We start from the raw sequence: 20,263 nt of genomic DNA on the forward strand, positions 1-20,263 counted from the left end.
CCCTCGAATGTCACCAGCTCCAAAGGGTGATTCACACCCGTGGAGTGGGAGCTGCACGCGCCGTGCTGCCCCAGGGCGCTCAGAGCTGGAGGGGTGGACTGAAATAACATAAAACAGCCCCGAGCAAGTGCAAATACAGCTCATGGTGGCCTGCTTTTTCTGCCCTCTTGACTCACTAAAGCTTAGGTAACAATTAAAAGTCCAAAAGCCCTTCGGCAGAGCTTCGGGTGATCTGTAATGGGGCTCCTTAAATGCAGGTAGGTCATCTGGGGGTGGGTGTATGGGTGAGAGTGAGGAGAACTGGGCAATCTAAAAAATCAGGCACTGCAGCCCGGTTAGGTTTTCTGAGGTCCCCAAGGGGGGGACCCTGCTTAGGTCCCCATCACAGGTCGGTGAAGCTTTTCCCTGGAAATCTGACGATTAAAAAAAAAAAAAAAAAGAACAACAGCTGGAAGGAGAACTGATTTGAACAGTATTTTCCTATTCTGAACAAAGCCATGCACAGGCAAGTAATGAACTGGCCACCACAAATCATGGCCAAACCCCCGCCATGACCAAAAAAAAGCAGTGCAGTGCTTTAAGATATTTTTTTGTTGTTGTTAATAAGTGCGTCAGTGCAAAAAATAATAAATAAAAAAATAAATAAAAACCAACAACAATAACAAAACCCTTTGAGGCCATACAGCCCCGGAGCGCTGCGTTCCGAGCAGGAACCCCCGGCCAGCGCCTGGGGGACTGCGGCCGGTGGGGGCTGCCCGGCCCCGGCCACGGTCCCGGTCCCCGGTCCCCGCCCCGGTCCTCGGTCCCCGCCCCGGTCCCCGCCCCACCGTCGCCGCCGGGGCCCGGCCATAAAGCGGCGGCCCCGGGCCTCGGGTCCGCTTCTTTCGCCGTTCCGCCGAGCCATGGCCGCGGCCCGGCGCAGGGCGGCGGTGGGGCTGGGGCTGGCCGGGGCGGCCTGCGCCCTGCTGGGGGTCTGCCTGCTGCTGGCCGGGCCCGCCATCGTCAAGGAGCAGGTGGTCAAGGTCAGCGGGACCGGGACGGGGGCACGTCCCCCCGTAAATGTGGGGTCGGGGGCCGGGGGCAGCGCTCCCCTCTTTGTGCGGCGCTGGGGAAGGGGAGAGCGGGGCCCCGAAGGGGCTTCGGTGTCGCTCGCTCTCGCTGCTCGGCATGCTGTCGGGGTTTTGTACCCGGGCAGCTCCGTGCTTGGTTATGGCGAGTGGGATGGGGGCTGAGAGGGGGCTCGACCCCGTTAGCAAGGGGTTTATGTGCCGAGGGGGTGACGGCGCTGGTGGTGCTGGGCGCTCCTTTCGTACCCGTGCATGCGGGCTCGCTCGTGCAGCGCGCTTTCCCAACTGGCGGTGGCACGGGTGGCGTGCTGGGGTGCTCTGGAAAAGCTCTTTGTGGGGTGATCTCCGAGACTGAGAAGTTGGAGTTGGCCCCGTGAAGACCTCCGTGACCAACAGGAGAGGTCCTGCACCCCCGTTTGTCCCCCCGTGGGTGTGGGGCTGTGCACCGAGGTGCTGCTCTGCTCAGGAACCGCTGCGCAGAGCCCCGGGGACCAGCGAGGCTGTCCTGGTGGGCAGCACACCAGTTATCCCCAGTAGCGAGCCAGCGGGCTGTGCTGGGCAGCCCAGCTTCCCCCCGCTGCTCTCGAGCTCCCTGTCCTCGGAAGAACAGGGGGAGGAAAAGACAATGGAAAGGGCTCGAGGGCTGAGATAAGGACAGGGAGATCACTCACCAATTACCATAGCAGGTAAAACAGATGCAATGTAGGGAAATTAATATAATTTGTTGCCAATAACAGACAAGAACATAGAGAAGCTGAAAGCAAAACCACCTTCATCCCCATCCACCCTCCTCTACCTCCTTTCCCCAAGCAGCCCAGGGAGCAGGGAACGGGGGCTGCTCCCCTCCCCGTGCTCTCCCCAGCATCGCTCCCGGCTCGGCTCTGCCCAGCGTTGGGTCCCTTTGGAGCCCGTGCCTGGCCTGGGACAGCTGCTGGGCTCTGCTCAGGGGCACCCCTGCAGCTACCGGATCCTTGCTGCCGATCCCAGCGCCTGGGCTCATACCCAACCAACTTTTTTCCCCCTTTGCCAAACTGCCTGGCTGTTTCTCCAGGCTCTCGCCTACCCAAGCCGGCCCCTAGCTGTGTGCCCCTGGCAGAGGAGGCGAACAGCGAGTGGCTGGAGCTACCCGTGCCAAAAAGTCTTTGCTAGGAACCAGCTTCTATTGAAACGTATCCTCTGAAAGCGCTGCTGACTGGGCAAAGCCAACCAGGGTTTTGGCTCAAGCAGTACCGGTCAGTCTTTGTCTGATTTTGTGTCCATCTGGAGCTGGTACCTGCAAACAGAAGGCTGAAGGCACCTCTAGAACAGGGGTGATGTGCTCAGTGCAAGAAAACTTCCTTTCCTTTAGATAATCTTAATTCTTTCTGCCCAACTAGCTAGTCCCTGGTACCTTGCAATGAGAACAGAAGAAGGGGAAAAGACCAACCTTTATTTCTCCTCAGGTCTCCTTTTGTCTCAGCTACTTGGGCTCCACATCTTCAGCACGACCCAAAGGGTCCCAAATTCTTACATAGCTTAAAGTAAAATGGAAAAACTGAGTGCTGATGTCTAGGGTGGTGAGAAGTATCCAGGGGCTTGCCGAAACTTCTGGGTTGGTATTTGGGGTGGTGGGTGAGAGGAAGAGCGGGGCCTCGAGGGCAGCAGGGTTGGGCAGGCGGGTGGAGGCTGCTTTGCCAGCCCTGCCTCGCTGAGCTCTGCGTGGGAGGTCGGGATGGTGCATGCTGGTGGAAAACCACCTAGCGCAACGAGGTTATAGCTTTGAAGATATTTTTGGTAAAGGAGTGTAGAGGAACTGTTGTGAGTGCCTATAGAGCTGGCCCTGCAAAACCTGGAGGCACCTGGAGCACCATGGACCTGCCTAAGATACGAATCCAGGCAAGAACCCTCGTTGCCTTTAGCAGATGCTGGCAGGTAGCGTTCCTTCTCCGCGTGGGAACTCCCGCGCTCTCCCACCTGGAAGCCAGGACCAGACTTGCAGTGCTGTCTTTGAATGGGACGAGTGGTAACCAGCCTCTTTCAGTTCCTCAGGAACACAGAGCAGCACGGTCAGGAGATGTCAGATTTCTCAGCGACACTTTGTAACCCATCTAAGTGAAAAAATAATCTATTTTTATTGCAGACACATGACCGTATTCGTGTTGACTTACAAGCAGCTTGACTCCGCAGCCACCCTGTTGGGTAGATCTGACTTAGCGACACCCGTGAGGGAGCTGGAGCTGCTGGTTTGGATGGGAGAGGGCTGAGAAAGGCAGCAGGGAGCTGGGATGCAGCTCCATCTGCCTATGTGCAGGTTATATAAATGCATGCATATGCAATGAGGAGTCCAGGGAGTGCCAAACAGCACAAACAAGTGAAAGAAAGCAGATGTTGTTCAGGCTCTGCTGGACGCGCAGGAGTAAGGGTTATAAAACAGCCTAAATAAAATCTTGGCTGCTCTTGTCCTAAAATTACTCCTTTGTTATGAAGTCTGTGAGGCTGGCAGGGCTGAGGTTGATGCGGAGGTGGGAAGGGTTTGCTGGGGGATGGATGCAAAGTCCTGCTGCTCGCAGGTGGCACAGCCTGGCCACGGGACACCGAAGGGAAGACGTGGGGAGGTTTCTGGCAGCTTACTTCTCACTCTTGCCACAGCATCAAATGTGCGGAGCCCAACCAAGCTGCTGTGGGGCCGAGCTGCAGCTGGATAATGCTCACATGTTGTTGCCGATTAGTGGGTCAGACCCGCTTCCATAAACAAGCTGGGTTACTTAACTGTAACAAGGGCTTGTACTCGCAGAGATAGCAAAGCTAATGGTGGAATGCACTCAGAAATAGGTAATTAAGAGCGATCAAGCTCTGGGTGTGCCAGTCCATAAAGTAGCCCCCAGGAGGCAGGGAGGGAGCAGAGACACAAGTGGCCAGGTGCCAGCACCTGGAGGTGCTGGGGAGGAGGTGTGGGGTTGAGTTTCTGCAGGCATTTCCCAGCAAGTGGGACAGTGATATGGAAAACACAATCATGGATTGCCTTTGACCTGCCTTACGACAAATATGAGTCACCACAGGATGGCAAGTGAGGAGAAGCAAAGGCAACTTGGACACAGTTTGGCTGCCATCGCGGTTCTCTTTGTCTGTTTTTGGGGAATTTAGTGGGTCTTCCCTGCTGGTACCCAAACAGTTGTGTTGTCCAAGGACTAGTCAACTCTCCCAGCCCTTGTCTGGTTCTGGCAGTGTGGAGCTACCAAACCTGGTAAGTGAATGGAAGCCTTTGGAACAGGGTTTCTGTTCGTGCCAGGCAAGTCAAACCTGCAGAGCTGTGAAAGAATTCAGTGCCGGCTTGTCTAGCACAGTGAAAGCCTCCAGCACATCGAAACGGCTTTGAAACCCTGTGGGTAGGAGTCTGGCAGGCTGAGTCTGAGTATATAAGCCTACAGACATCCTGTGGCACGAACGTGGTGCTTCTGCATACATAAGTTCCCATTTTAGAACTGGCTCTGTTTCAGTTTGCAAAACGCTCTGCGTCCTCTAGAGATCCCCTGCCGAAACTGCCTCCTTCAGCCAGGCCCGATGCGGGAGGCGAGGGTGGCTGTGCTCAGCTGGGGCCACCAAGCCTCTTTCTCTTTTTCTGCAGAACGTGAGGATCAACCCCAGCAGCATCTCCTTCGGCATGTGGAAAGACATTCCAGTCCCCTTTTACCTGTCGGTGCACCTCTTCGAAGTGGTGAACCCCAACGAGGTCCTCGAGGGAGGGAAACCAATCCTGAACCAGCGTGGGCCATACGTTTACAGGTCAGGTACCGCTTGTGGTCCGTGAGCTTGGCTGATCTGCTGCCTGCCAGGCTTCTGGCTGCTCCCTTCAGGAGGGGAGCACCGTATTAGCACACCTGGCATGAGCCTGGTGGCACAAGATTTTAAAGCAACCCAAATGTGAGGCAATTGCTCTGATCGTGCTAAAACCATGTGTGGGACCTCTGGCCAACAGGGTGGTGAGGTTGGTCGGTGCTTCAGTGTGAGTCGTGGAGCTTGGTCCTGTGCTGGGACCCTGGGCTGTACAACCAGACCTGGGCTGACAGGGTCCCAACGCAGGTGTGAGGGGTGTTGGTATGGTGGTGGGCAAATCCCATCTCCAGACTGGGTTTCAGTTTGGTCTTCACAGTGCATTTAAGAGTCCAGCTCCAAAGCTGGAATCGCCTCAATATGAAGTTTCAGACTTCATGGATTGTTGTAAGACTTACCATCTAACATGATGAGATGCAGAATCTGCCTAAAATGAATGATCTGGTCATGAGAACCAGTGTGGAGCACTAAGACTTCGCTGGGTCCACCTAGAGCAGGACTCAATCCATTTGCCATGTCTAAAGATAGTTGAAGCCCAGATGTCTCTGTGGACGTGGTATCCGAAGTAATGGGAGATGCTGAAATGAGCACGTGAGCTTACCCATAAATAACAATATTCAAGATGCTAGCGCATGCACATGTAGGCAAAGTCAGGTCAGCAGCCTAAGCAAGCTCATGCGGGAAGATTACTGGTCTAATCCAAAGCTGTTTGAGTAGTGCTGGGGGGAAGCCTGGCAGTATGTGTATGCCCTCATTTCCCCTGGGCTTGCTGGGTCAAACTGTAAGACCATGTGGATTCTGTATGTTGTGATCACGTCAGTCGCTTGGCTTGGGGGAAAGGCTGCACTTCCACTGAATAAGAATAAGCAAAGGGGCAAAGCTTATTAATGTCCTGCTGAGCAAGATTAGTGCCCTTCCCTATCATGGACCATAAAACAGAGGCTCCACAATAAAGGACTTTGTTTCTGCTGGTGGGTTGAGCTGCAGCTCCCCAGGGAGCTGTAACCGGCTTGTGATGCTGGGGACAGCCTCGTGCCGTGGCAGAACTGTGAGGCTGGGCTGTCCCCACAGCATGCAGCAAAGGGTGTGAAGCACACAGGGTGCCCAGACCCAGCAAGCGCTCGGGATCTCCGTGTCAGATCTGTGTGGGCTTGACAGTGGGGCTTGCGCCATCTTGTTTGGTCCCCTCCTGCCACGCAGGTTGCATTGGCACGTGGGGAGGTGCAGATCTGCTTATCTGGGCATCTCGCTGGTAGGGCTGGGCTTTTCAACAGCTGTAGGAGAAGTGACAGAGCGGGCTTATTCCTCCGTCAGGAATAAATGCTTTTGTCTCGTGCTTCTCAGCAGCTGGGTTTTGAGCTGGCAGGAAACACGTGGTGCCTGCAGGCTGCTGCCGAATCCCATCCGTCAGGGATGCCTTGTGCTGCTTGCAGGCTGCAGTGCTGCCACGCACCTGGACCATGGTCAGGGTGTGTGACTGGCACCTGGCACACTGCCTCTCCCGCTGCCCCGAGGCTTCTTGCTTGGATTTGGTCTCCTTTTTCCGCTCAGGAACAAGGCCGGGCCTGTGCAGCCCATCCTTGCTCCATGGGCAATGCAGCGGCACTGTGCGGGGGAAGGTTCCCATGGTCCCTCCTATCTCTTTGCAGAGAGTTCAGGTACAAAACAAACATCACATTCCATGACAATGACACTGTCTCCTACCTGGAATATCGGAAGCTCTTCTTCCAGCCAGACTTGTCTAATGGCACCGAAGATGAGTACATTGTCATGCCAAACATCCTGATGTTGGTAAGGACTTGCTCCCTGGAGAAATACTGGCTTCCGAGCTTGTCGGGAGGGTGTTGATGCTCAAGGCTAACCTGCAGCTTACTTTCTTGTAGGGACTGAGTCTGGTGAAGCCATGGGGTGGTTAAGCTTACAGAATGCAGTTTTCTGGGTGTTGGTGGTTGTGTTGGGCTGTTACCCTGCCAAAATCAGAATGTGTAGAGGGGCTGGCAAAGCAGCTGGTCTCATGACTACAACTTCAGCAGAGCATTGTCTGGGGAAATGAAACCTGTGAGCACTCAGTGGCTGTTGCCACAGACTGTTTTCTGCCCAAATGTGGGATAAATGGTGAGCCTCAGTCTGTCCAAAGGATTTCTGCAAAACTGAAGAGCGCGGCAGCAGAGGGAGGTTGCTGAGCACTGAAGATGCATTGCTTTCTCTTTGGTAATACAAGGCTTTTGTCTCAGAGATTGATTTCTTTCCCAGGGAGCATCTGTCATGATGGAAAACCTGCCAAACTTTGTGAAGCTTTTACTGAGCGGGGCCCTGGCTGGCCTGAAACAGGAGGCCTTTATGAACCGGACGGTGGGGGACATCCTGTGGGGCTATGACGACCCTCTTTTAGACACAATAAATATGATTGTTCCTGGCCTGATCCCGTTCAAGGGGAAATTTGGCATGTTAATAGGGGTGAGTAAATTCTTGCTTGGGAAGGCTAAAATCACAGAAATACTGTTCTTGCTATTGAGAGTCCAGGCTGTCCGCTTCACAAACTGCTTAGAGCAGCAATGTGTAATTGGTGGTGGTTGTGTAAGGCTGCCTTAATTTTCCCCTCAAGCAGAAATGTGTGTGTTGGAAGCTGTCTCTAGCAACCAAAATAAAACTTCAATAGCTTACAGTACATGAAGCACTCCTAGTGCTAGTGAAAAAAGTGAAAGTTTCTTCTCTCTACAGTTTAACAACTCCAATACCGGATTGTTCACCGTGTACACGGGCATGAAGAACATCAGTAGAGTTCACATGGTGGATTCATGGAATGGGTTAAAGAAGGTAAGTGTCAGCTGGCAAACCTCTAATATGGGGACGGTGCCTGATCTCAAGCCAGATAAACGGAAAGCTGTTACTGTTGTATTGCTGGGTCATAGATTTGAAAGCAAATGTCTGTGGGACCTCAACTACCACAACTTTGATTTAATGTCAAAGCAACTGCAAAACTGCCAGAAGGCAGCCAGATGGCAAGAGGCTTGTCATCAGGTGTTAAGTTCTTCCATCTTGAAGGACCTTCAGTACTGCTACCTCAAGTTCCTATGGAAGGAATGGCAGAGGTGAAAGCCAGCTCTCTGCCGAGCTTCCAGTACTGAGCTCCTCTCTCTGCATCCACCCCACAGGTGAACTACTGGCGGAGCACCGGGTGCAACATGATCAATGGGACCGCGGGGGAGATGTGGCCGCCGTTCATGTCCCCGACGTCGTTGGAGTTCTACAGCCCCGATGCCTGCAGGTGAGGCTGCAGCAGGCAAGGCACGCTGTCCCCGTGCAGGTGGCAGGATTTGTGATGTGCATGCAGAGTACCTGTGCAGCGAGGCGGAGTGCTGAGGACTAGTTTCTGTAGGTAAAGGTTCAGCTGCAGCTCGGTGTTGTAGTGTCTGAGCTTTGCAAGTAGTATAGTTGTCTAGCTGCATCTTAATGGCATTTCTAAATACCTTTTAGATCACTGGGGAAGCTTATATGTCGAACGAGCAGAATATAACCTGTCTAGATAAGATGTGGGAAGAGGGAGGGAGAAATAAGGGTTGTCATAAGGAAATGCTGCATTAGCCCCAGCACAAGCAGTGCTGGGGGCTGTGCCGCTGCTTCCAGGCTGCTTCATTATTTTTTTTTGTGAATGCAATACTTCATGGTCAGCTGTGCACATCTGTATGACACCCTGAGTTAGCTGATCATACGGAGGTTAAAGTACCCCCGGAGTCTGCCCTGCTCCTGTGGAAGCTCCATGAGGCTGGAAGGAGGGGAAGTGAGGCAGCCAGCCTGGCACAAAGCCATGTCCCCAGCTTGGGGAAGATAATGTTAATTTAGGCTTTGCAGTTGCTGCAAAACAAGCAAAGTGCTCATGCTGAACAGAGAACAATGACCTCTTCAGTGAACAAGCAAAGTCAGCTGAGCCAAGCATTAGTGCAGGAATTCCTCTACACAAGAGGCATCAGCAAATACCAAAATGACCCAGAGCCAAGGACGTTCAGGGAAGTTTACTAGTAATCAAAGTTTAAATACATATACCTGTTTTTGAAGAACTACAGAAGTCTTTTAGGAAATGAAGTATGTTTCCTGGCAAGGCATAAAATGAAGTGGAAAGCTGAGTTTCTTGTGAGCCCAGGAGATTGCTGCAGGACAGCGCTGTGGGTGTGGGTCCTGTGGAGGAAGTGGATCCGTCTCTTCACAAGGCAGAGCAGTCTGTTCTCCCCAGATTTGGCACAGCCAGAACTGCCTTGAACTGCTGAACGTGCCTTGAATTCCCCTCCTCAGTCCTGGTGTCAGAAGGCAGCTATGGCAGTAAGCTGTCCCCTTGGCCTGCCTGGGATGTCTGCATCCACACAAGTCTTGCTTGAGCATGAAGGAAGCAAACTTCCCTCCTGGAAACTTGCTTCTATCCTGGACATCTGGTATCGATGATGCAGCATCAAATCACTGGTCTGTTGTACCCAAAATAAAATCTTGCTGTGTAACGTAGGTCAAAAGGTAAAATCTTCCACTATGGAAAATGGATGGCCTATATGCTGGAGCTGTGCTGCAAAACAGATTTAGTCAGTGTCCATCCCCTGCCACAGAACACTTCTATCTCAGAGCCAGTGCTTGCACAAAGAAGGTATTATCTCTGGCAGAGCAGCCGTGAGGATTACTACATGCCCTTAAACAAATCATATCTGGATTCTGCAAACAGATTTATAAGCTTGTGTGTTTCTCTTCATAACTAGTCCCAACCAGCCCTTTATTTGTGCTTAAAACATGGAAAGCAAATGGCTTAGATACATATTCCTGATCCAAAGCTCTGTTCTGGGTGTTTATCTTGATCTCAAAGTCTAAGTTACATTGCAACTGCATCTTATCCAGCGAAGATAAGAGCCCAGTTCTGGGCTGGGAACCTGTTGGCTAATCCTGATCCTTCTCCACTGAAACTCTTCCAGATCCATGACACTGGTGTACGAGCAGTCGGGGGAGTTTAAGGGTGTGCCCACCTATCGCTTTGTGGCCCCGAAAACACTCTTTGCCAATGGCACGGACTATCCCCCCAATGAAGGCTTCTGCCCCTGCAGGCAGTCCGGCATCCAGAACGTCAGCACCTGTAGGCTGAGTGAGTGCTCTGCTGTGGTTCCTCCTTGCTGTGCCAATATTAAACTCTAGAGATATGTGAGACAAGCTAACCTAGGGGGGGAGGGCGTGGAACCCAAACTTGTGTCCATGGCCCTACAGCAGCCTTGTTTGTGGGAAGGGCTGAGAGCTGGCCAGGCCCATCACCTCCCCCAGGCTGGGAGCAGGCAGGCCGCCTAACTGCCAAACTAAATTTTAACTTTGGACAGTGAGTATAGGTCATGCAGGAGTGAGAATTCGGGCTTCAGTGCCCTAACCCATGTCTGGATGGTGAATTATTGCTGTGTGGAGTGGTGTATGGGGGAGAAGGAGGCTTAGACATGGGCTCTTAACCTTCCCAGTGGAATAAGCTGCCAGGAGGGAAAGAAGGAGAAGGGTATAAAAGCCTGCTCAAATATTTCAAGGGCTTAAAAATGTCAACACAAAATGCTCAGGTGGGGTTGGATGGGCTTAAGGTGTCCTTGTTCTCATCCAGATGCACCGATGTTCATCTCCCATCCTCACTTCTACAACGCCGACCCAAGCCTGGTGAACGCTGTCGAAGGCCTGCATCCCAGCAAGGAGCACCACGCGCTCTTCCTCGACGTGCACCCGGTGGGGGGCCTGGCTGCGGTCTCACCCTCTCGGAGGGGTCTCTCCTCGCACCGGGGCCAGGCCCAGGCTAAGTGGTGGTGGGGGGAGCCTGTCACTGCGGCCTGGTGGCCTTGCTCTGCTCTCGTGGCGCTGACTTGAGCAGGTTCCAGAGTGCAAAGTGGCGAGGACATGTGCAGATAAAAACGCTAAAGCCATAAACTAATTGAATAACTGGCCAGCCTTCTAGAGAATTGCAGGACTAATTATAAGCATAATTGTTTTGATAAGCACAGTCAGCTTCTTTCCACTGACTCAGGAAGGCCCACAACACCAGGAGGTGTATCTAGCAGCAGCAGCCAGTTACACCCCAAATCTGTAAACACATACTGCTGTGAGAGCTGACTGGCAAAGTCTGAAGACCATTTTGCAGCTGAAGCTGTTGCCACCATTTTGGAGCTGTTTTTTTCCACCATCTCAACTTGCCCGTCTAGCTGGCTGCTTCTGTACTGGGCTGCTTCTTGCATATCTAAACGTAAGGGTGAAGTCACCACTCCAATGGTGATGACTTGAGGTGTCTTGAGTCATCTTTGTCCCAGCTGCTGATGGGGAGGAGACTTTGGGCTCTTCCACCCGCAGCCCACCCTGCATGTGGCCATGGGTGGGACGTTTCCAAACATTCAGTAATAGCTCAAGCAAGAAACCGATCTCCCTCTTGAGGCAAGGCAAGGTAAGCTTCTTACCTAGGCATTGGGTTCTCTGCTTTTCTTATCACAGTTAAGGAAATCTAATTAAGTTTATTACAGTATCAAACCTCTTCTGATAACAGTACAATTAAAGTCTTATCTAGCTGCAGTCTGCTTTGAACAAGCAGGGACAATCCAATGAAAACTCTCTGCCCTTAATGTGTTGCAAAACTGCAGCATCATGAGAAACCAGTGCCAAAAGACCCAACTTTGAAGTGTGGTGTTTTCGTGGTCTTTGTGTTATTGGACAGTGATAGCTGTTGATATGTAGTCCTAGTTAAGAGAAACATTCAGTGTCCTTTGTGTGCATGAATCTTGGCATCGGTGTATTCTCATTCTCAAACCTAGTGCAGGTAGGATGAGGAACAGAAGAGGCTCATCAGACTTAGAAAAAAAATGAAGTTTCTGTTAAAACGCTCTGCCTAGGGAATCACTTGCAGGTTGCATATGCTACTTGGTAATTTGAACTTGCTTAGGTTTGGTCCTACAAGCCTTGTGTCACATAAAGCACCTCCCTGAGTTCATGCTGTCTGCTTGTTGACCGTGTGCTGCCTTCTGCAGCAGTCCTGCCTGTTTAGCTTAGCTTTTTGCCTTCGGACCACCCCGAGGGAACTGATTCCTTCTGGATGCTGCTGCATGCAGCTCACTGACTGGCTAGTGGGTCTTCAAGTGCAGGGGACAGACCCCAAAGTACTGTGGGGACAGGGCTGCCCCTCCATGAGCCTGGGAAGCAGTACCTGATTGACCAGTGCTGGTACACTGGTGGAAACCCCAGCCTTGCTCCTGGCCCCATGTGCAGCAGCTGCAGTGGATCTCTGGATGGTCTAATTCACTGCTTTGGAAGGCAGCACCCAGAGCAGCTGTGATGGAAAGCGAAGGGCTGCTTTTCTGCAAAGCTCTCATGATAAATGTGGGCTGTACTGACAAACTGTTTTTTTCTCTCCTGTGCAGATGACGGGCATCCCCATGAATTGCTCCATCAGGCTCCAGCTGAATCAGTACTTGAAGCAGGTGTCTGGTATAATGTAAGTGATCATCTTTTACAAATGGCCATCTCTCCCTCAAGCAGGGAGTGCTGCTGGCTCTGGGGTCACTGCAGAGCTTACTCTCCTCAAAGATGAGGCAGCTTTGACATTGTCACCAGTTGTCACCATTGCAGAGGCCAGCTGGCTGATGTGGTGAAATGTCAGCTGTTCCAATGACCTCAAACTGCCATCCTCTAGCAGTGCTGCATGTGCCTGCCTGTTTGCTCAGCCCCAGCAGTGTTTTGTGCACCCGACCAGGCAGCCGATGCAATACGGATGCACTGCTCCTGGTGGGGCACAGCGGCAGTTTGCCTGCATTGTGCTGCTGTTTAGGAGTTACCCCCAAAATGAGGAGACCGAACACACTCAGCTCACAGAGCTGATAGTTGAAAACTTCTTTCCAAAAAGATGCTTTCAGCTCTATTGTGGAGGTTGCCTCTGTTGTGTATAGCAGCAGACAGCCTTGATGCTGTGAGCTTGGCTGTATCACCCTGTAGTACCGTGCAGGTGACTGAGATAGCTTGGAGCTGCAAAAAGTTCATTCCCGTTCACTGAGTTAATGTATTTGTAGCCCAGATTTGGCGTGGCACTTATTGCTGTCGTTGGGCAGTTAAGCTCACATGGAAATGTCACCTCCGCTCTTGCATGGAAGTCCCTAGATGGACCTGGTCCTTGGAGGGGAGGGAGCTCCCTGCAGCAGCAGGAATTGCTGCATCCTTGCACCAGTAACCTGGCCACTGCTGGTCTGCCAGATGCTTCTCTTTAGGAAGGATTACAGTAGCTGTGGCCTGATCAACTGGGAATCTAAATGTGTATTTCTTTTTTCCATCCCCACAGTCAAACAGGGAAAATTAAGCCAGTGGTGCTGCCGCTGCTGTGGTTCGCAGAGGTGAGCTGCCTTCCTTGACCTGTTTCTGAAGATTGTCCTGTGCAGGAAGGGGGAAACTGCATTGCTGGGGAAACTCCACTTTGAATAAAGCTTTAAGCCAGACAGACTAATTAAGCAGCCAACAGCAGGCTTTGCAATACTTGGCTGGGTGGTTAATCCCTCTGAGCTGAACAAACCCTGCACTATACTGGGCGAACTTCTGGCTCTGCCCTAGATGTGGGGTTAAATAGAGCCCAGAACAGTGCTGCCAGCATCTGCACGCTAATGTGGGCCAGTGAGTGCGGTCCTACAGATGTGTGCATGTCCAGCTATTTGGTAGAAGCTACTGGCCTTAGTGAGTCTTTCCTAAATTTCCTAATCTGTGGTGGGAGAGGAGTTGCACAGATGGTCTGTCTCGGCTCTGGATGAAAGCGAAATGCCTATAACAACTTTGCTTTCTTGAGCAGAGTGGATACATTGAAGGCTCAGTCCTAAAGCAGTTTTACACCAGCCTGGTGCTGATCCCATCCATCCTAGACTACCTGCAGTACATCTTCCTTGGGCTCAGCGTCCCGCTCATCATCTCAGCTGCTGTACTCATGATGATGAGTCAGGTAAGAAGTTGCAGATGTCAAATGGGAAATGCTGTTAGCCAAATCAGATTTAATCAGATGATGTAGATTGGGCTGACGATCTAACAATCCTGATGAAACATTGGCTGATGCCGTGAATCTGTTACAACCTAAAGCAGAACCATGTCCTGATGGTGCTAGTACATAACAGCAGGACTTCCTCAGCTATCAAGAAATTGGGCTGCAAGTCAATAATTTAAAAGCATTTCTGGCCATCTCAGCATGCAGCACTCACTGACGTGGGCTCCCATAGGAGGAAACATTTCTCAGCTCATCCCGCTAATGAAAGAATAAGCCTAGCTCTTCAATCTGGTTTCCATGTAAAGCAGCAAGTCTGTGCTATCACCCAAATACGTATGTCTCTGCAGGGTCCCAGACATTCTCTCATCTAATCAGAGCCTTCTCGAGGGGATGGCTACTTAAGTTCAATTTGTTCACAAATTAAATGTAGTAGCTGTGTTCTTACAGGAGGGACACAGATACCACGGCTGCTTCTCAACCCAGACCAGACCCTGTCTTTCCCTGAAATTCACTTGTTTCTCTACAAGTGAAACTGCCCAAAATAGCTGTGGAAGTTAGACCCCCAGACCTTTGTGGGTCCAGGCTAACCAAGAAGCCAAGACCTCTGAAGGCTGCAGGAGCTGGCAGCTTGGTGGGAGCTGCCCCACGAGGGGAGAGCAGTGTGGGGGCCTGGCTGGCACACGAGTCTGATCCGTCTGGGCAGGAGGCTGTGGGGACAGAATATAAAACAGCTCAAACGCTTGATGGTGATCTGTGTCTCCAGCTGCAAAACACTCATCTGATAAGAGCTAAAGCTTTTAGAGAGCTTAGCGCTGAAGTAGAGATCTAGCTCTCTACCCTAACCTATATCAAAGCAAGCTTATTTAGTTTGGCATTACAGTCAAATGGCTTGAGCTGGCTCTAAAGCTGCAGATAAGAAGAGGCTACATGCTGGGATGAAAAGGCAAAGATTAGGATGAGTGGACTGAGGTGAGAGCATGTGCAAGAGGCTGCTTTTGCTCAACCTGTAACTGCCCTCACTGAAATGCTAATACAAGCCCACTTTAAATAGCTCTAGGGTTCTCCAAGTATCATGTAATTGGATTTTTACCAAGCCTACAACTGCTTAATTGACTTAAACACATGATTCCAAATCTCCTTGTTCTTCCACGGGCTCCCCTGTGGTGTGAGAGCGGTGCTAGGGGCTAGGGCTCAGCACTAAACCTTATTGTGCTCCGAAATGCTCAGCCTTTGAGTGTGCTGAACCTCGTGGCTCCAGCAAATGCAAGTGGGTTCAGCATAGCACCAGCATATCTGAAAAAAGTCAGTATTTGCTGGTCAGCTGTTTTTGAGACCTGCTGCAGCCCTGGGCTGGCATTTCCTCGCCCTGCCTTGTGCAAGTTTTACTTCCTGGTGTCAAAGAGCCTTAACCATGCCAGCTGGGGTCAGGAAGAAAAGCTGGCTTTAAAGTTCACTCAAAAGCAGCTGTTCGGTCAGTTTGAAATGTCCCAAACCCAGGTATAAGACAACTGTATTTGGGTGCTCAGCCAAAGCGTCATGAAGTGCTGGAACTAAAAATAAACTGCAGGAAGTGTCTGACTACCTGAAAAGTAAATAAAAAGCCTTAATGACTTTATAAATCTCTAAGGAAGCTATGCAACAGCACATTAAAGTCTCTGCCTAATGAATAGATAAGAGCTTGTAAACTGGACGACAGCAATTTGCAGCCAAGGTATGTTCCTCTGATTGAAGTGTTGCTGATCTAGTGATGATTGCTTAATCGTGCACAGTCCTCCCTCTTGGGGCAAGAGCTGATATCAGAGGGGACACTGAAGAGGGGCATTGTCCACACCTTCACGTGTCTGCCAGTGGGAAGGTCCTGCTTAATCCAGTTCCTTCCTAGAGTTTCTTGCATGTCTCTGGCTTCCAGAGGGAGCGGTGTGCTGTAAAACCAGTCCAGATGAAGTGCTGTGAGACACTTAAATCTTAGTCTAGTTTACAGTGGAGCCACTTTTAAAATGCATCTGTTGGACCTGCACCTGGAAGTGTGCATATTTGTTGTGCAGGCATAAAACATGCCCCAATGCAGCATTGTAGCTCTCCTCAGCTGACATGACCTACAGCCTGTGTAATGACACATTTAAAAGGCAAACAGACCATTTTAAAACTGGCTTGATGCCGAAATCTTAAATAGGGCTTAGTTTAACTTAGATTTTGAAATCTTCATTAATAACTAGATCATACTTAAACACTGATTGAAACATCTTTTAAAATCTCCTCCTAAAATTGGACCCTCCATGGATTTCATGTCAAAGTGCACCATAAACTAGCCTGATTATCTTCTAGGAAAAATGCTCTTTATTTTGGAGTAGCAATAAAAAGAACTCAGACAGTAATAAGGCCAACCAGGCCTCCTCTGCCAGAAAGCTGCCTCCAGTTAAAGTGTTGCGGGAAGCCAGACTGTAGGTGCGTACTCAGTCAAGGTAACACACTCTTCTCTCATCCTGATTTGATTAAACTTTGTTCAAAACCAATCAAATGGAAACGTTTACGGTCCATGTGTTCCAGAGGTGTCTTCTTGGCAGTCCTTGACATAGCGGTGTTGTCTCCTGGCTTTAGTATTCAGGCTGAATATCTTAATACTAGCACTTACCCAGGCTGTAAGAACATGCTTATATTGTTTCTATCTGTGTACCTGATCTAATAATATCATCAGGGATTGAGATAAAAAATAGGTTTGGTGTGAGGAAATGTTTTTTCTCACCTTTTTCCCTTCAAGTGTTTGAGATCCAGAGGTAAGTTCGTAAAAGGGCAAAACTCATGGGGGTAACAGAGGCACCCAGCTGGTGGGTTTTGCTTCGCTCTTGCATGCAGAGAACCTTGATGGAAAGGCTTTCAAGAGGGAGTTTTATGTATCAAATATCTGGGTTTGTATTACAGAAGCACAAAATCACAGAATCATTGAAGTTGGAAGGGATCAGTGGAGGTCATCTGCAACACCCCTACCCAAGCAGGGCCACGTAGGCCTGGTTGCTCAGGGCCATGTCCAGATGTCTAAAGTATCTCCGAGGATGGGGATACCCCTCACTGCTATGTGCAGCCTGTCACAGTAAAAAGAAAAAAAAAAAAAAAAGGCAGATGTTCAGCTCAAACCTTTTGTGTTTTAGTTTGTGCCCATAACATCTTGTCCTGTCCCTGGACACCACTGAAAAGAGCCTAGCTCTGTTGTTTTTGCACACTCCCTTCAGATGCTTAAATACATGGGTGAGATCCCCTCAAGCCTTGTCTTCTCCAGTCTGAACAGTCTCAACTTGGCCTTTCCTCATATGAGATGCTCCAGTCCCTTACTCATCTTTATGGTTCTGCTTTGGAGTATCTCCAGTAGCTCCACGTCTCTCTGGTTCTGGGGAGCCCAGAACTGGATGTGGTACTTCAGCTGTGTCTTGAGTGCTGAACAGAGGAGAAGAATCACCTCGAGCTGCTGGCTGTACTTTGCCTGATGCATCCCAGGATACCATTAGCTTTCCTCACAACAAAGGCACATTACTGGCTCATGTTGAGCTTGGTATCTATCCACCAGTACCGCCAGGTCCTTTTCTGCAAAGCTGCTTTCCAGCCAGCTGCCTGGGGCTGTTCCTCCCGACGTGCAGGGCTTTACACTTGCCCTTGTTGGAGCTCATGAGGCTCTTGCCGGCCCATTTCTCCTACCTGACGAGGTCCCTCTGGCGTATCAGCCACTCCTCCCTGCTGTGTGTCACCTGCAAATTGCTGAGGTTGCACTCTGCCCCTGTCATCTAGATTATTAATAAAGATCCTAAACAGGGCTGGACACAGGATTGACTCCTGAGGTACACCAGCAGTTACTGGCCTCTGGTAACTTTGTGCACTGATCGGCACCCCCTGGGCCCGGCTGTTCAGCCAGTTTTAACCCACCTCACTGCCCATCCAGCTTCTCTATGAGAATCTCACAGGAGACCATGTCAAATGCCTTACTGAAGTGAAAGGAGGCAATGGCCATGCTCTGCCCTTATCTACTGAGCCAGTAATTCCCTCAGACGAGGTTACCAGGTTGGGCAAAGGTGACTTTTCCATTGTGAATCAATCCATGCTGACTGATGACTTGGTGTGCCTGGAAACAGTTCCCAATGCTTCCCAGGGACTGAGGTGAGGCCGACTGGCCTGCGGTTCCCTGGGCCCTCCCTGCCCTTCTTGAAGACAGGAGTGACGTTTGCTTCCCTCCAGTCCTTGGGCACTTCTGCAGTCACCGTGATTATTCAGAGGTTATTGAGAGTGGCTTTGCAATGCCAGCAGCACTTGTGGGTGCGTTCTGTCGGGGCTTGTGGACTTACTTTGCTTAAATATGCTGACATGATCCTCTTTCACTAAGGGTATGTCTTCCTTGCTCCAGGGTCTCTGGGGTTCCTTGCCCCCTTCAGCAGCAGGCCCACATCTTCCTATTGTCTCCTATGTACTTAGAGCAGTACTTCTTGTTGCTTTTGACAGCCCTTGCCCAATTGAATTCCAGCTGGGTTTTGACTTTCCTAACCTCATCCCTGCATGCTGGGACAGTCTCTGTATTTCTTCCAGGTTACCTGTCTCTCCTTCCACCCTCTCTTTGCTTCTTTTTGGTATTTACGCTTGGCCAGGAGCAACTCATTCATCCATATGCAGGCCTGTGGCCATGAGAAGACCCTGCCCATCTCCCTCTTGCCTTCTCTGGTGCTGTGCAGCCTGCTGGCTTACCCCACAGCTCCTCTACCTGGTGACATGGCCCTTCAGGCTGGGTGTTCGGGGATGCTACAAGTATTGGGGGGCAGGAATGGAAATAACTTCACGCTGTTAGGAGAGGAGATGAAAAAATCTTCAATTTGAGATGCCTTCAGAAAAAGGTGGAAAAGGGTAGACGTGGAAGTCCAGGGGTTTTGGGGCACGAGTGCCCTAGGTGGGGGTGCGGTGTGCATGCTGTAGGGTCTGACTGCAGCACTACTGCAGGGCTGTGACTGCTGCCCTCTCTCCTCCCAGAGATCCGCCGACGAGAAGAACCCGCGTGACCCTGCCACGCCAAGTGCGCCGCCCCAGTTCTCTGAGACAACGCCGCTCCTACAAGACGCCAGCACGCCGTGCCAGGATGCCGCTGAAGCCTGAGCTGCCGGCCCCGGCATGCTTCCCGCTGAGGCGCGCGGGGCGAGAACCACTTTGGATCCCCAGGGGTCTCTGGAAGGTGACGTTGTCCTGGGCAGCTCTGCAGAGACCCTGCACTGCTCGGCAAAGCCACGGGCCAGCACCTCTGCACCAGTGCTCCTGCGCTGGGCACACAGTGGGGAATGTCCTCGTCCAGCCCCCCCGAAACACAGCGTTCGAGAGCCCTTGGCCAAAAGGGGCCCACACTCACTGCAGTCCCTCTGTCCCTGAGGGCAGGCAGGACTGAAGACTGCTGCTGGCTGATCTATTGTTTTGCAATTTAAAACTGTCTATTGCCAGGAATAAAAGGCACTTTAATAGGAGTCTTTAGAATAAACAAGGTTTGTATACGTAGCGCTGGTGGGATTTAGTGATCTTTTTTAGAGCCTCTGTTCATCTCACACAAATGGGACTTGCTGTCCCGAAGCCACTTACGGTTTTATTGCCACTTGATGTGACCAGGCTACACTACAAATCAATTATGGGTGCTGTCACAGCAGCCATGTCTCTCCTAAAGGCTTTCCAGGGTACCTGGAGCCTGCCCAGTGTTGCTTCTGCCTTTGCTTGCGTTGGAGAGCACAGTGGTGATTTTTATAGCCCCTATTCTGTGCCATGACCTTGAGCTCCAGTGATTCCAGTCCAAAGCCTTTTTACTCTGGCCTGCTGGCTCTCTCCATGCTTCAGGTGACAGAGAGATGAGCTTTGCCAAAAAGCTTTTTGGCATATCCAACCTGCCACATTGCTCCTGCCAGACCAGTTTTCTGTGCTGCGTGCTCAGCCCCGCAGTGTCAGCTCGCCCTGGCCATGCACCATCGATGCTGCGAGGCCATCGCCTCGCTCTGCCCCTGCCACCAGCATGCGGGTGGCGAGCAGGCAGAAGCTGTGCCTCTCCTCGAGTGTTAAGGAAAATACTTCTGCTTTTGAGATGGAGGAAGCTATGTGCAATAATGAAAGTAACAATCGCCTTAGTGGGATTTGGCAAAACTATTCCAGATTTCTGAAATGAGGTCTTGTGGGATCCGGGGCTGGATGTTAGCTGGGGATGGGGTCATCCTCTGGTGGGAAAGAAGCTCAAAGCCCAGGGCTGCTCTTGGTTAACTACCAAGCAATAATTGTCTACATCTGCCTTCACTGCTTCTAACCAGGAGTCGGGGTAGCCCTTGGGAAAGCCAAAGGGGTCAATGATGGTGCCTCTGGCAAGGAAAGTACACAGTGGGGCCGTCCCTAGTCT

The 20,263-nt window shown here is 51.1% G+C and overlaps 1 protein-coding gene across 2 annotated transcripts; it reads left to right on the forward strand.

The window, feature by feature from the left end:
- Window positions 1–813: 813 nt before the first annotated feature.
- Window positions 814–19,386, forward strand: SCARB1 (scavenger receptor class B member 1). 2 transcript variants are annotated; one of them, XM_040577169.1, is made up of 12 exons: window positions 814–1,022; window positions 4,672–4,829; window positions 6,527–6,668; window positions 7,131–7,334; window positions 7,599–7,694; window positions 8,033–8,145; window positions 9,827–9,993; window positions 10,486–10,604; window positions 12,278–12,351; window positions 13,189–13,240; window positions 13,687–13,833; window positions 18,874–19,386. In XM_040577169.1, the coding sequence occupies exons 1-12, from the start codon at window positions 903–905 to the stop codon at window positions 18,994–18,996; spliced, it is 1,515 nt and encodes a 504-aa protein (XP_040433103.1). In that variant the 5' UTR covers window positions 814–902; the 3' UTR covers window positions 18,997–19,386. The 2 variants fall into 2 exon arrangements, with proteins under 2 accessions (XP_040433103.1, XP_040433104.1); XM_040577170.1 differs by lacking the exon at window positions 18,874–19,386 and adding an exon at window positions 16,792–17,373 and having other exon boundaries at window positions 822–1,022.
- The last annotated feature ends 877 nt before the right edge of the window (window positions 19,387–20,263 follow it).

Source organism: Cygnus olor, chromosome 17 (assembly GCF_009769625.2).
Source record: "Cygnus olor isolate bCygOlo1 chromosome 17, bCygOlo1.pri.v2, whole genome shotgun sequence".
NCBI lineage: Eukaryota > Metazoa > Chordata > Aves > Anseriformes > Anatidae > Cygnus > Cygnus olor.